Below are 16460 nucleotides of genomic sequence, written 5' to 3' on the forward strand. Positions count from 1 at the left end.
GTTTAGCATACTCGGTTATATTTTTGCGAGGAAGATCCACCCTTTGAGTGTTAAATGGACTATATAGGGTATCGCATAATCATGTTAATACCCGGCAGAGGGTGATTCCTGAGGTTATTTGAAGTAACTTTTTCCTTAGCAGAAATGCAATTCGCGGCTTTGTTTACGAGTTATTAACGAAAAACACTGACCAATGAGAGACGAGACTGTCTAGCGCGAGGCTTCGTCCGCTCGTTGACTCGATCGCCTTACGCCAACCGAGCTGGCCTCTCATTGGCCGCTGTTTTTCGTTAATAGCTCGCAAACAAAGCCGCGGGTTGCATTTTTGCCAAGGAAAAAGTGACTTCAAATCACCTGAGGGATCACCCCGTTCCAGTTATTAACATAATTACGGGACACACTGTAGAATCAGAACGATACGCAAAGCCGATCGAATCGCATTCATGGGAACCGAAGCATGCTCTTAATCAGTGCGCAGAGAATTGTTTGTACACACACAAATATACAATATCTGCAGTATTCTGAGCTAACTAACGCCCTAATTATAACTTAAAGGGCAATTAACCGAGCATGAATGTCTCGAACGTCAAATTGTCGAGACGTCTGCAATTTCATTGACTCGGTGCACTGTGTACTGCGAGATTCAGAGGATGATGGTGCAGTTGGAGACAGTGTTGTTACTGTCGCCAGATTTTCCCGGCTGGCTTCTCCGCGAAACGTTTACGCTGGTTCGCTTTCTCCGCTTGGTACATTCATTCTACTTGCGCGCGTGCCTTTTTCCACCGGGGGACAGTGCTGCAGTTTCTCCCGCGTTCGCTGCAAGCGTGTGCAAGCGAACAAAGCCAACAGAGTTTGTTAGAGCTTACAGCGCGCGCCGCAATCTCTGTTAGAGCAGTATGTATATCGCGCCGGAGATAAGAGCACAACGGTGCACACGGATAAGTGGAGATAGGAGCGATGAGGCCTCTAGAGCACGACGATGCGTTTTGCATAGCTCTATAGCATCGCATACGATGCACACCGACCACTCCAGTGGAAAACTCGAATTACTTATTTTCTTCACTCTTCGTCTATTCTATTATCTTATTTGATAATTCGCACAGCTGTGACTTTAGCAGCCGTTTCGAAAGCACTTTTAATTAGAAGAAACACCTTTGTTCATGAATTTATAGAACATGAGGAACCTTGAAATCCGCACCGTTGCTTTTTATCTTGATACACGGGTTGTGATAAAGATTGCACGAAATCTGTGTAAACGCGAACTTTGCATCGTTGCAAAGCTTATTGTTAGCTAATTATAATCATATTTATGACAAGAATATACTCAATTGATTCAGACGAAATATTTTTACAATCGTAACATTAACCCTTAATCGAACGGCATCTTGTATGGTAGTTTAACGAATTGAAGAATGAATCGAAGAAGATATCGATTTGATACTTCGACTGCCAAGTCACCCGTATGTGGCTGACGGAATGATTTGTTTAACAATGTTTAAAGAAGATTAATTTTTGATAGTTGATTTATTATAGCTGATCTCATTCAGATTTGCAAAAGGTAAGAATGTTGGAAACCTAATCGATGTCTACAACGTATCTCTCTCTCTCTCTCTCTCTCTCTCTCTCTCTCTCTCTTTTCAATTTTTATCGAATTAAATGGAATCCTTTTATTTCATAAAATTTTTGAAACTGATGACGTGGCAGTCAAAGTGTTAAAAAGCACAGTACAGTAAATTCCCCCTAACTGGCGTAGAGATCGTGCACAAAAATGGACAATTTAAGAAGAGGAGGCACGATTATAGATGACAATCGGTAACTATAAAAACGAGTCGCAAAGCTCTCCTCTTCCCAAATTGTCCATTTTTATGTACAATCTGAGCGTCAATTAAGAAGGAATTTACTGTATCATATTCGCAAAAGTTGCTTCGTTTTCAGAACGCGTTTGACCTTAATCTAAAGGGTGCTCCTTTCTCCGGAGAAACCGATCGCGCGCAGACCGGAAGAATCCTGTGAGTCGGGACTCGTCGGGTTCTTTCGTCGTCGACGAACGGAGGAAGCAGGGCCCGATAATTAAATTCGCTGCTGTATTTTTCTAGGAACCGGTATCGATCGCGGCTCGCGAATACGTAATGAAGGTTGCAGGTTCGCGAATTAATTCCCTCGGAGTGCAGCGAGTCCCGTTGCACGTTCGCGACTGGTTCCTACGAACTTTATGGAATGTAGCCGCTCTTCCAGGACCACGGTGTTATCGCATTCGGCTCGCCGGTAACCGTTTTCCGATAGATTTACTCGAAAAACCTGCGAAAGCATTTCCTTCGACCTACCGGAAACAAAACCCGCGTTGAAATCTTTCCTAACGGTGTTCCGGTTGCTTCGAACGATGTGCAAACGCATGTGCAAGATTATGCAATCGAATAACAATATACTGTTTGAACAACGTTCGCGAAAAGCTCGCGGCAGAAGCTGCGTAAACGTATCGCGTGAAATTCGATGAGACTCCATAATGCGAAATCTGCATGAAAATTCTGTTAGCTCGCCGGCATAAATTGCTGCAGCGGGCCGCTGAGCGATGATTCGCACGCAAACACGTTATGGGATCCCCGGCACAAGAGCACAAGTGTGCACGGATGAGTTCTGAGGCTCAGCTCGACAAGAAAGTGCAAAAGTGCAAACGGGCCCGCCAGCATTCGACAAAGAATGAAGGGAGAGAGAGAGAGAGAGAGAGAAAGGGAGACGAAAAGGGAGAGAAGCGGAATGCGGCGCGGTCACAACATCAAAGTGAAACGAGACGGTGAGTCGTCTGGTCACGAACGAACGGGAGAGTTAACTCGTTCAATTCGCTTGTGATCTGAGACTCGCAAAGTAGACTGGATCACGCATTTTAACCGTCGAATTTTACTTAACACTAAATCTATCGAGGTCTAAAAGCGATCAACAAAAATTACCTCGTAAGAATTACAAGACAAAATTGATTCAAGTTCTCATAATTTTTATAATAGGTGTGTGTAGCTGAATAAAGAAATATATCCAGAAATTTTTAATGGAAGCAGCTTTATGACATCAATAATTATGAAATAAAAAATGCGGTGAGAAATGCCTAAGATTGCACCGTTGAGAATGATCTGTAGAACTAACAAGGGAAGTTTGGTATTCCGAAAAATCCGACTTTTTGCTTTAAACTGTGCAAGTTTGTTGGCGACTTTAAAAGTTCTGTTATTAGCTATTTTTATTATCGGCCACAATTCGTTTCTTCGGGGTGAGAACATCCCTTATGTATGTAGATATGTATTTATCAATTTAAAACTGCAGTAGGCATACAAATTAATAGTGCCTCTTTCTAATCACTATTAAAACGAGTTTTAAAATTTTTAAAACGGAATTTTGTGTTTTGATAAAAACATCCGCCACTACCGGCATTTAATGTAATTCGAATTTTTCTCTTATATGAAAATGTGTACGTTAAATTTGTAAATAACAAGGTTTGTAAATAAATAGTACAGCGGCGGATGTCCAAGATGCTCGTTCCGGCTAAAATCATATAGAAATCGCGTTGTCCAATAAATGCAACATACGCACCTTCATTTACGTATAATGAGGTTTCTAATGAGAGAATAAATTCTAATGAGAGAAAATTTCAAATTATTTTAGCTGATAGCGGCGAATCATTTTGTTTAAACAAAAATCTTTTATCGTTTTAATAATACCTTCGTAAAGAGCAGTAAAAAAGTTATCAAATTTTTATTGCAACCGTTTTTATACCTTACATTTGTAAATAAGGGATTTACATACATTTACATACATAATTTACTATTTACATACATAAGGGATGTTTTCACCCTAAAGAAACGAATTGTGGCCGATAATAAAAGTAGCTCCAAACTTCTCTTAAGGTTCCCAACGAACCTGAACAGTTCCAAAAAAGATCATAACTTTCGGAATTTTCAAAACTTTCAAAAAGTACTTCCCACCGTTGCAAATAATCTGTCGAAATAAGAAATACTCCATAAAATTAAGAAATAATTCGTGTAACGAATAAATAATCTGTAAAATTAAGAAATAATCTGTAGAATTAAAAAGCGATCTATACACATTAAGAAAGAATCCGGAGAGGATTCGAAGTCGACCGAACAACAAGAAAACCTGCCACAACGAGTTTAAACGTTTCTCGAAAGTGTAGTGCAATAAGTATAGTTAACACTTTATCGTCCGGTCGTGGTTGAGGCTGCCACTCAGTAAGGACTGGCTTAGTCGCGCGCGCATTTGCTCCCAGTACCGGCTAAATTTTCGCTATTCATTGTGTTGTGCTTATTCCTTTAAAAATAATAATAAATAATAATAATTATTATAATTATAATTCATAAGGATATGGGGAGGTCAGCATACAGGAGGTCAGCTACTAACAAAACAGTAAAGAAGCGAAAACCGTCGATAGCTAAAAGTCGATTAATAGGCTATCGGTCGATAAGCATTGGCAATCGAAAAGCCGATTAATAGGCTAGCGATCGATAAACATTGGCAATCGAAAAGCCGATAAATAGGCTAGCGGTCGATAAAGTGTTAAGATCCACTCTCCACTGCTCAGCGAGCGATTGTCAGGGCGTACACTCTCAGCGGCAGAAAGGATGATCCGATCGCGCCTCGGATCGAGATCCTTGTTCCACGAACGGACCGTCGAGCAACTCGTGGGAAACTGGTCGGATTTTTCGAGGGGCATCATTTTTATCCGGGCAAGTGGGTCGGCGTGGGTTTGTTCGGGGAACAACACCAGATAGAAAGGCGATGACAGAGTGGAACACTGGGTCAGCCTTCGAGCAATCGGTTTCAGCCTCATGTCGGAGAATCTCTTTCGCCCCTGTACCCGCAGAAACAGGAACAGTGGATCAGGTCAAGCCATGGTCGGACTCGGCGGTGTCAAAGAGTCGATTCTCAAAAAGTGAACTGCCCGAAATCCCGGCCGACAGACGAACTCGAGGAGGCTTGAATCCTCTTGTGTTGTCGGTTCATGGGATGTTATAATTAGACTGCGGATTTTATGCATTTTCGACAAAAACGGCTAGGTATAATGTAACTCCTTCATCTCTCTCTCTCTCCCTCTATCTCTCTCTCTCTCTCTCTCTCTCTCTCTCTCTCTCTCTCTCTCTCTCTCTCTCTCTCTCTCTCTCTCTCTCTCTCTTACTGGAATCTCGTTCAAGAAAGAACGAAATTTCAATTTCCATTTTGCGTAAAGATCCACAGATCTGGTTATAATACGATATTTTGATGATTTTGTGACTTGTTCTGCAACTGTTTCAAAGACACTGCAGCTTAAAGTTCAGGCTACGTTTCGATATTATATTAAAAATATTATAATTTATATAATATTCCATTAAAATCGGTTTGTAGCTTGCAATTTTCGAAGCACAACTCCCTTTGGAACAGAAATTGGGAAGAAAAAGGGAATAGTTGTTAAGAAGGCTACTATGACAGAGATAAATGTATTAAATTGACAAGAAAATAATTTCGGTTTTGGTACAACAATTGCAACGCTCTCTATGTGCGACAACCGAAAATGCTTCCTTGCCAACCCTATAATTAATTCTTACTTAAAAAGATGGCGAAGTCAAAGGATGCAAATGTGAAATGGAAATTGCACGTTACCGGAGAAGGCAGGAACACTATGATTCACAGACCACGGCAAACGATTGTTGCATTCTTTCCGCACGACAGCCTGTCCGCATCGATAACAGCGGGAGCGCAAGCACTTTTCTCCGGTAAGCCTTGCGATTCGAATTAGAACAGCGCAACGCCAGAGGAATTCCGCACGGAATGCGATAATGCGTCCGATACGAAGAAACAACATAGATTCAGCGTGGTTCGCCGTGAATCGGGAACAATGTCACGCGCTGCGCGTGATCAGGGTGCGCGATGCGCTGCGGGGAATCAGTCAAGGGAGGCGAAAATCTTGTTGCAGGCCCGTTTAAGCATTTAGAGCTCGCGGTGCAGAGATTCGAATCCGATGTCGCCTCTGAAAGCCCGGGATTTTGGGCTAAACGCCTCGCGAAATTATTTAGTGGCTGACCATTCTGTCGGAGCGGAGGAACTATGCGATGCTGTTGAATTTCAACGAATAGATTCGATACGAGTTCATCGTGAGGGCAAGCAACGATGTATTTTGTCTTCTCGGGTCGGCGTATTGTTTAATCGACAGCGCTGCCAGAGAATAGATAGATAGCGCCATCAATTCCCTGGCAACACTGTTAACCGAGTTGAATCGAGTTAGCGTGCACATCTCATAAAAAGTAAACATATTTTATACCTTCCTTAGTTAATAAAAAAGAAAAACAGAATTAATCCGTATCAATTAAGAATTTTAGATTAAAAGGTGTAACCCCTTAAAACAACAAACAGATTCACCAAGTAAATCTGTCATATTGCAAATGCAACGACAATCACACACGAGTTATTATAACGTAATGTACAATGACCTAATGTAACCGTGTAAGTTACTTATCATATCACAGTGAACAGTCAAACAAATTTTCTAATAATTCCATGAGGAAATTGATTAAAAATGCTCCAAGTCGATAAAAAAGAAAAATATCTTATACCTTCCCTGGCTAATAAAAAAAAAATACTTATAAAAGGGTAATTAGTGAAAAGTATAATTGTTGTCCGCATAACAATAAAATTCTAATAGATAGTGTAGGAAATTAAAATGCCACGTTAAATTACCAACGAGTTCGATGATACTGGAAGATAATTTCCCCGCGATCGAAATGCAATTAGGTCCACACGAGGTGCACTGTTTTTCTCGCGCGGTGTCGCTCGAAAGAAAGCAATAAGTTCCATCGAAATCGGAGAGTGCAGATTCGCGGCGCGAAAACATAAGAGATAAATTGGATCTTTGAAATCGTTGGAGTCCTTGATGAAGCAGCATCGATAAAGCTGATCCTTCGGCAGGAACGCGAGAAGCAAACGCAACATTCCAAGGAGAAGAGAGCGGACACTCACCTCTGGTTGCGGTTTCAGCTTCAGCTACGGCTTCAGCTTCTGCCTTCTGCCTTGGCAGCAGCCAACGCCGCTCCGCGCCGCGTTCACCACTCTTCGTTTATCTCCTCCCGCCAGTTTCTGCCGCGTGTACACGTAATCGGAGACCGTGCCCTGCGACAAAGTGTCCCCAGATTAGATTGGCAACCTTCGACCAAATGCGAACTTCACATGCGAAACTTCTGTTAATTGCCTCGGCCGACACAGCCTCCATTTAACAAACGCGTTTCACTTTATTCAACGCGGTATATATTCATCGAATTCATGGTTTTCTTTGTACTACACCTTGCACTACCACCTGGGCAACGATAAGCCGATCGAAATCGAGCCTTTGCACTCGAAGAAACGTATTTATTCGTGAAACAATAACCAACGTTTCAAATGAAACATACAATGATATAACATTTTAGAAGTAATTACTAGGCTACAGATTTTACGCATTTATTGTGAAAACCAACCCTTTGCACTCGAAGCCATTTTAACTGTAAATCTAAAATCATTTTTCCGACTTACAGTATTTCCATTTTGCGGGGCAAAGTGCATTTTATGCATACGAAATCGAGTCTCGCGATTCATACAACAGTTATGCTATTAATGATGTTTAAAATTTAAACTTCGATGATATAAAAATGATCTTAGAACTTTCTTAAATCAGCTACGAATGATTGAAACGTATTTATTCGTGAAACAATAACCAACGTTTCAAATGAAACATAAAATGTTATAACATTAGAACTAATTACTAGGTTACAGATTTTACGCATTTATTGTGAAAACCAACCCTTTGCACTCGAAGCCTTTTTAAGTGTAAATTTAAGATAATTTTTCCGACTTACAGTATTTCCATTTTGCGGGACAAAGTGCATTTTATGCATACGAAATCGAGTCTCGCGATTCATACAACAGTTACGCTATTAATGATGTTTAAAATTTAAACTTCGATGATATAAAAATGATCTTAGAACGTGATTATAACAATTTCAATGATGCTTCAGGATCACCACTCGAGTGCAAAGGGTTAATAAATAAAATTTAAAAGGTGAGACAAATTTAAACAATTTAACATTGTTTACATACTACTATTTCAACTTACTAAAATAATTAAGAAAAGAAAGATACTCTAATTCGGGTCTTATTTACTGAAATTGATACGGAACATTTTTATTTATTTTGCATCAAAATCTGCAGTCCGGTAATTACAGTATATAATTACACTATAAAAACGAGTCGCAATTGTCCACTTTTGTGCACAATCTAATTAATCAATTAGAGAGAATTTACTGTACTCTGTTTAAAACAAAATGTTTTAATTCTGAAAATACCATGATTACCAACAGAGCCTCGTTGCCCGCAGGGGACATTTGATTGCAAAGAACTGAATTAAAACAAACATATCTATCAAAATATACGGAAATGATCATCGAATGATCTTTGTAGATCTTTTTAGAACGAATGTAATAGAACTACGAGTTCGCTCGTTGATCAACTATGATTGTAATCCTGTGGAGGTGTGAAGCTTTGAAGAAGCTGAAGAAGATATGTTTTACATAGAAATGTTCACATTTCGGAAAGGAATCTTAAACAAATGAATCGAATGTTGTCGGCATGCGCGAACTATGAAGGAACGCGGAGGCCGTCGACGGTGATCGAGAATGGATGGAACGCGTGACAAAATGTCGGGATATTTGGTAAAGCGTGCGACACGACGGCCTCGTGACTCATAACCTCGGGAGAAGGTGGGCAAATGCAGGTAGGCATTTCAGTGGTGGGCGGCCTCTCGAATTCTTGTCGTGTCGTTAGCACTCGGCCGAGAACGATCGGGCTCACGCTCGTTGGGGAAACGATCGTTCAACCGTCGCGCGTCGATTAAATAAAGAAGCAAAGGCCTTTTTGCTCCGAGCATTCTATGCCATTGTGGAGGATATTTTCGGTGACTTTTACGGCTGGCCGGTTCTCCGACGAGGTAATGAAGGAATTAGTTAGCTCCTAAACCTGCACACTGGGTGTCCCACGGAGAACCGACCGTGAACGTTCTGGTAACAAGGTATCCTTTACCTTATTCTTTGTTTATTCGAGAATCGCGCACGTTGCTATCCAAACGAGCAACGACTTGCACAATTCAGAGTATTATTCCAATAAATAGACCATGGGTAAAATATTATTTCTATTAGGGGGGCCGGAAAGTTATGTCGTTTGTTTACATTAAATTCAAACAGATAAATATGCGCGGAAACGACATTACTTTCCGGTCCCCCTAATACTTCGCTCGTGAAATTTTTGGAAAAACCAAGGGTATATTCGAAGTAGCCATCGTTCTAATTTGCTGCTCGATCAATTTAAATCATTAGTTTCTTTATACTAGACCGAACGGGAGGATGAAACATGAAATTCAAAATGAACTGAAGAAGTGCCGAAAAGAAAATTGTTCTGCAAGATTTTGAGTGGATCCAACGGTGTAAAGTGGATCTCAACGGTGTTGAGTCCATCCAAGTGGTGTAAAATCGTGGAAAGCTGTATTGCCTGTATTGGTAACTTCCATCGAAACGAATCATTCTGTGTACATACACGAATCTTACCGTGCTGGAAGATCGCCGCACGTAGGCCGAAGCGAGCCGTAATGGACGTCCAGAAACGGTACACACGACTCACTGGACTTTACTTCACTGCACCTCGCGCGAGCGAGAACCACACAAACACACAGAGAGGAACACCGACACACACACAGAGAACCAACCAACGCGCCAACCAACTTGGTGCGTTTCACTCTTACAGGAACGATTCCGTTTTTTCGTTGGTCCGCGACCTCGTCGAGACGTCCGCCGATCGCGTCACCGCAAAAACCGAGAAATCGCGAGCTCTCTTCCTCGGCAACGATTCCGAACTCCCAGCTGTGCAGATACAGCGACCACCGATTACGAATTCCAACGATCACGCCGCGCGCTCAGGACTTCTGACGACACTGACGAATCGGATGAAACATCGATTGCCGGAACGTTTCGTACATCACCGATGCTCGGCCGAGGGGCAAGAAATCGTCGAGATCGAGGTCCCGCAGTTTCCCACGAGATTCGAGACCCGTGGATTCCAATGCGCCGAGCCTTCGGAATGCAAAAATCGCTATCGCTCACGATCGAAAACAGGAGAAACACCGAAGAAGCGGTGTTTCGGTGTTCGCCTAAACCGCGAAGCCTCTCGAGCTCCGAACGATCCTCCGACGATTTGAACGAGCTCTGGACTCTTCGGTCGACTCTTCTGGCATCCTTAGCGTCGGACGAGGGACGCCGATCTCTTCGATCGGAGTCGGAGTTGCGACACGATCCTCGAGGTCTCTGCGTACGCGATCGAGCGCTGCTGACGAGGCGGTTCCATCGTGTCTCTGGGACCGGTCGGGCGTTGCTGAGGTAATTTTCGAGGAACACCGAGTCTGAGACTTCCTCTTATCTCTTCGACGAACTGGTAAATCGCACTTAGCACCGCCGATTCCCCATGGTGAACACGATTTTTCGATGCTCGGGCGTGCCGGATTCGTTCGAGTTCGAATTGCCGAGGCTGTCCAAGGTAAAACGAACGATTCCGACGATCTAGTGGATCCGGAGGATCCCGAGGATCGATTATCGGTGGAGAACGTTGGAGAGGAACAGAGCCGCGATGAACCACGCACGACCGCCGTGAAAGCGACACGACACTGGATGAGAACGGGCAACAGGTTCGTCGGGTTGCCCTGAGGAACGTGACCACAGTGAGAACGGAAGGGGAGGGAGGATAGGTAGGTATACTGGCCAGGTAAGCCAGTGCCGCCATTGCTGCTCCTGACGCAGCATCCACCGATTTCCAGTGGCGTAAACGCCATGCCAGCGCCGATATGTCCCGATCACTACCGACTCTGTCGAGAGAGAACCTGCTCCCCACCGTCATCATTCGGCTCGCCTTTGCATTATTTATACCTCGGTTCCCTTTCCTTCTTGCCTCTCCCTATTACTGCTATCGTCGGCACGCATCTGTACAGGATTTTCAACTAATTTGATAATCGTTCGCGGAAACCGGGCTGCAGGCACCGTTCTTATCGACCTTTCCTAGAAGGATTCTTTCATGCAAATACTACGGGAGTTTCAGAGAAGGTTTATCACTTTCGATAATTCGGGATTTGTCGAAGATCTCACGTAGAAGGCAGTTTTGACCCGGTTGCAAGAGAGGATACAAAGTTTGGTAGCTAGAGCTTGGAAACATCTGCCTACCGCAAGGAAACTTTGAAGTGTTCGATTTAGAAAAAAATTGTCGAAGAATCCGGAGAGATTAGGCAGCTGGCAATTGGATCGAAACAGATCGCGAATTAAAGAGATCGGCTGGTCTCCACGGGTGGCAGGTCGCCCGCTATCGAATGGAAGAACGCGCCCATTCATGGCGGTTCGCATTGGCGACAACCTGTTGCTGCAATGGCGTAATCAGAATTTCGTCTCTCTAATGGAAGAGCCGAATCACCCGGCGATCCTTCCTCCGATAATCGCAAAGTCGAGCATCGTTCAGCCAACTCTCCCCGAATTTCTGCTCTGCATAAGTTTAGACTGCAGCTTCCAAAGTACACGCCGCGGCTCCAGAAAGTTACACCGAAGAGTACGCTAAACGAACTTTCTACGTATGCGAATCTAGCTCGTCGCGTTTCAAGCAGAGAATGTTAGGTTTGCGTGAGGGCTCCTGTGACAAGAGTTAAAAATGAAAATAAAACCGAAGACCGTGCGACCGCTTCACGTTTGCCATCACTCTGTCCCGCTTTGCCTCGTCGCGGTGCATTTGCAACGAAATGGAGTTATTAACCATTGAACCTTATCAAAGGGAAACGCGGAAAGACCATTGTGCGGATACTTTCATTTCCCGTTAAGCGCCGCTTGTGTACCTTCTGTGTACCTTTGATGTACCTTTTGTGCGCGGATAATGCCCAAGGCGAGGATCTCCGACCATCCGCAAAACGACCGAATGAAAGCGTTAATGGCCGCGTCAGCTGGACTGTTCACGAACACACACGGGATTCAGTAAAAGTCTCTCCGGTTCTTTACCTCGAAACCAAAAAATCCCTGCAACATGTTCCCCGATCTACGCCACTGCGATCCGACGGATCCTCCACCGTTCAAGAACAATGCCAGCTGTGGACTACCTGTTGTACAGATACGACTCAAACTCGAGCTAGTCTCTCATTGAGCCGCAACTGCACCTGCTTCTATTTGCTCTACCTGGTTTTTTGTTCCGCGCCAATTTACAAACCCGTGCTGTACCGTGTTGTAAACGTGACAGAAGCATTGGTATAGTCTGATTTCAATCTAATTCAAACTCTCGAAGAAAGAACGATATAAATATTATTTAAACATTGTACAATACAGTTGAATGTTTTAAATGTTTTTTGGACGCGCAACGCTTTTCTCTGTAAATCAAATAACATGTAAAACTACCAAATAGATCAAAATGTAATTTGATTTCAATTAGTTACCACGATCAGAAGCAGCTTTAACAAGAAATTATGATACAGATATATTTACAGGCCCACGTAATATGCTAGAAGCCACTTCGAACCACAAGAAATAGGCTGCAATAGTTTTTATGGAAAATTAAAAGTTGTCGGAAGTTTCGTGAATCGACTATATCGAAATTCATAATTCAAATCGCTGGCGCTCTCGCTTGGACGGTAAAGCAGATCGCCCCCCAGATAAAATCACTACGTATTCGAGATCGTGACAACGCGAGTCGCTGTCAAAGATGTACACTCCACAGAAATTGCACCACGTAGCGGGAGAAGGATCCAGGAAAAAGGCGGCACCATAAAGACAACAGAGTACGATGCATCGGACGGATATCACTGGTCCCTCCCTCTGATGCAAACCAGCCGACATTGCCAGCTCTCGTCTTGATCCAGGATAACCTCTTGGCCCGATCGAAAAACAGTAACTATTGCCACGTACGATCGTTGGGACCACTTCCTCCTCAGGATGGCGTCTCTTTTGCTGAATCAGGACGATGTTCAGATCAAAATACCGTCAACGGAAGTCGTCGATGGGGTAACTTACTATTGCATCGAGGTTGGGATTGCTTCAATCAAATGGACTGTGAGACACAGGTGAGCAGCTAGTGTCCCAAAGGCACAATGACCTACATACTACAAACGTCACTTTGTCCTTGGAAAAATATTATGCGACTTCAGAGCTTCTAAAAGAACTCTAGACTATTGCCACATCGACATATTCATTGATACGTGCCTTTAAAAAAATGGTCTTGGAGTCACGATCAAAACAGCTTTTTGTTTCGGGTCTATTCAAGATCTCGCACGCTATTATACACCAATTAGCATGTAATCGTTGTTGCGTGATCAAGCAAAGTTCTCGATGCCAGACTTGAAACAATAATATATTTTGCCGAACATAATACATTTTACACATTTAATGTATAAAATTTTGTATACAATAATATTGTCCACTAATTACAGATACCGTGACTTTGCAGAGATGCACTATAAGCTTGTGACAGAGCACTGCGTCGAAAAGGATATCCTGCCACCAAAGAAACTGATAGGCTACAAGTGCGAAGCCTTTGTGGAAAAGAGGAGAATGAGCCTGGAGGTCTATCTGAGCGCAGTCTACCACTATTTAAAGAAAGCAATGCCTAGAGAATTGGCTGTGTTCTTAGATCTGCATGTGTACGATATATTTTTCTTACTGCAGAGCATGGCTTTGGAGTTCTTCACAGAGGGTGATAGTCTCCTGCAAAAATCAAAGACCTATAAATTTAATCCTCTACAGGTGAGGAAACATCTCCAAGTTTTTACTCGATAACAGATCTAACGAAACGTTTGTTTTTTAGCTGTACGCGATTAGCGAGCGATTGAAACAACCTTGTTCGCTGTTGGAGGTGGTAGATAAAAAGTACGACTTCAGCCACGTTCTAGACTTCAATTCCCATTTAACTGGACTGATAATCGAAAGTAACTCAGAGCCCTACAAAGCCAGCAATATCGACACATCGGCACTGCCGATAGAATTGTCCAGCTTCAAAAACATAGAGGACCTAACGATTGATCAGTACCCGGTAGAGAAGATCTACAACATGGGCAATCTTAGGGACACTGTTGTAAGGTTGACGGTGAACCACACGAAGCTGAGGAACATCGTTGAGTTCGCGATGTGCGAGGAGGTGCACAAGGGCATGGAGAACGCGAACGATTCCCACGTTTGGCTAAAAGTCTCTCATCTAGACCTGAGCGACAATCGGATAGAAGTGATAGACGAGGCGATCAAGTTACTGCCGCACATAGAGTGTCTAACTCTAAACAACAACCTTCTGTCGGAAATTTCAAACGTGACCTTGTTACCGAGACTCTCCCACTTGTACCTGGCGTCGAACAACTTCACAACACTTCCTGACGACCTCCACACGAGGCTTGGCTACATCGTCTACATTGACCTGTCTCAGAACAAGCTGACCTCCTTGTCCAGTTTTTCAAAATTGTACTCGCTCGAGGGTTTGGACGTCAGCTGTAACCGAATAGAAAAGATCGAAGAAGTGAAGAACATTGGACACCTGCCGTGCTTGGAAAATCTGAGATTAACCGGTAACCCTGTGTCGACTATCGTCGACTACAGGGTGAAGGTGTTGGAACCGTTTGGCAAGAGGGCAGCCGATATATGTTTAGATAATGAGATACCTAATCAAAAGGAGTTGGACACGGTGTCCGTTCACCAAGCCCTTCGCATTGCCAGAGAAGGCAAATCGCCGACCTTCACGGCTTCCGATGCGCCTCTTTTCTCTGCAGAGATACCGAACATGTAGGACAGGCTCACCTGTGGCCAACAGGTGCCACGAGTGCAAAGCTCCGGAGCAAACAGCTCCGAAGCCAAACGACAACGATGGCGACAGCAATAGAGGACTCGAACGTTCGACATCCGTGTCGCGTTCCGATAATAATCTGAAAAGATAGTTTATCAAAACTGAAGAACGAAGGAGCCGGTGCTCCATAAAGAAATCCGTGCCCCATGCCCTAGGTAGGGAAGCGTGAATTTTATTCTAGGAACGATAGACTTTCCGCGCAACAAAACATTTTCATACGAATTCGTATCCTCGAGGTCTCCTGTCGAGTTGAAACGAACAAAACAATATTACCTCGGAACCATTACAGAAAATGGCACGAATGCACGGAGAGAGCGAGAGAGAGGTTCCCGTTTTGAAATCCCTCTGCGAATCGAGCATGAACATTGGTCTCAAAACCTCGTCTGTTTTATATGATATTTATTAACGGTCGATAGCGTCGATGCTTTTTATCGCCTTTTGACACGATGATATCCAGTCAGTATGTTATATACCAAAACAGTAAACGAGTAGTATAAGCGTTAGACACGTCGATTATGTTGTATATTGTAATTCGATTTCAGATGTTAGAACGGATACTAGAGTCGGTTACGAAAGTCAGTGTACAGTTGACGAACTTCAAATATTTTCATTATATTTTCACTATTTTCTGAATATTGACCAAGCTAGAAGTTTTGATTCCCAGATGAACGAATATAATGAAACGTTCATTTTTTTAGAATCTAAAACCATTGTCGGTCTTCAAATATTTGAAATTTATCGAATGTATGCAGAATGATCGTTCTATCTGTTTCGAGGACAACGCGCCACCTTGTCGCATATCGGTGTATATGAACAAAAGCAGTTTCTAAGATTCTTTTATCTATATATAATTGCTTTTATATTGAATATTGCGTGTTAATCATCGTATATTTTTTATACTTGAAGGCAGTTTTAAATCGAAGCGAACGGATTGGTTGACGAAGGTCGTCTAGGATTTATGGCAACTTGGTTCACAAAATTACTAAGCTACTAACTCCTCTGCGAAACCTCGCGTATTTACGTTGCAGGTAGTTCGACAACATTGCAGCTAAAAAACATTCTAACTCTCTATGCGATTATCTTCGGCAGATAAAAAATGATACTCGATTTTATAAAATCTTTTGTTATCACGAGTGCTGGATTGAAACAGACTCAGCATCCTGCGATTGGTTCTAAATGCAACTGCGGTGAGCTTTATTAGCGTTCGTTATGTGCAGCGTCATTTCGTTTCGTCGACGATTTCCAGCATGTGTCAAATTTGTATCGCATATTTGCCGACCGCGAATCGTTCACACGACTATGTTTTGAACAATGTAACCAGGTACGGTGCGTTAATTTTATAATGGTTTCACACGATCTATACATGTACATAAGATGATAGAATATTTTGTTAATAAACGATTACGATAATAAACCAATAAACTGTGATAACCCGTGAACAAATCTCGTGTTTTAATTGAACTTTTGTTTCTTTTCTGAAAGAATTAGTTCCCAAGCACCACAAACCTTCCGTTGTAGTCGTCGATGGTGGGCGGAGCCACTCAAGCGACTGAAAAATGTCGTCTCAT

At 42.9% G+C, this 16460-nt stretch overlaps 2 protein-coding genes across 3 annotated transcripts in view; one reads left to right on the plus strand and one right to left on the minus strand.

The window, feature by feature from the left end:
- LOC117220757 (uncharacterized) overlaps positions 1-10717 on the minus strand; it is a 376568-nt gene extending 365851 nt beyond the window's left edge. Inside the window, exons 1-2 of the mRNA XM_076524407.1 lie at positions 9603-10717; positions 6991-7140 (exon numbers count right to left, since the gene is read on the minus strand). The gene's annotated coding sequence lies outside the window, so the exon portion shown is untranslated. The remainder of the gene's footprint in view (positions 1-6990; positions 7141-9602) is intronic.
- A 1671-nt stretch (positions 10718-12388) lies between these two features.
- Positions 12389-16335, plus strand: LOC117220771 (nischarin). 2 transcript variants are annotated; one of them, XM_033471041.2, is made up of 3 exons: positions 12389-13129; positions 13513-13808; positions 13870-16335. In XM_033471041.2, the coding sequence occupies exons 2-3, from the start codon at positions 13515-13517 to the stop codon at positions 14833-14835; spliced, it is 1260 nt and encodes a 419-aa protein (XP_033326932.1). In that variant the 5' UTR covers positions 12389-13129; positions 13513-13514; the 3' UTR covers positions 14836-16335. The 2 variants fall into 2 exon arrangements, with proteins under 2 accessions (XP_033326932.1, XP_033326931.1); XM_033471040.2 differs by having other exon boundaries at positions 12390-13129; positions 13496-13808.
- The last annotated feature ends 125 nt before the right edge of the window (positions 16336-16460 follow it).

The sequence above is a fragment of the Megalopta genalis genome, chromosome 9 (assembly GCF_051020955.1).
Source record: "Megalopta genalis isolate 19385.01 chromosome 9, iyMegGena1_principal, whole genome shotgun sequence".
Classification (NCBI taxonomy): domain Eukaryota; kingdom Metazoa; phylum Arthropoda; class Insecta; order Hymenoptera; family Halictidae; genus Megalopta; species Megalopta genalis.

Excerpts from the sequence above, each read along its gene's own strand:
- LOC117220771 (XM_033471040.2), top strand. The coding sequence starts at position 13,002 with ATGGCGTCTCTTTTGCTGAATCAGGACGATGTTCAGATCAAAATACCG. Across the intron at positions 13,130-13,495 it reads AAATGGACTGTGAGACACAG|ATACCGTGACTTTGCAGAGA; the intron begins GTGAGCAGCTAG and ends CACTAATTACAG. Across the intron at positions 13,809-13,869 it reads ATAAATTTAATCCTCTACAG|CTGTACGCGATTAGCGAGCG; the intron begins GTGAGGAAACAT and ends TTTGTTTTTTAG.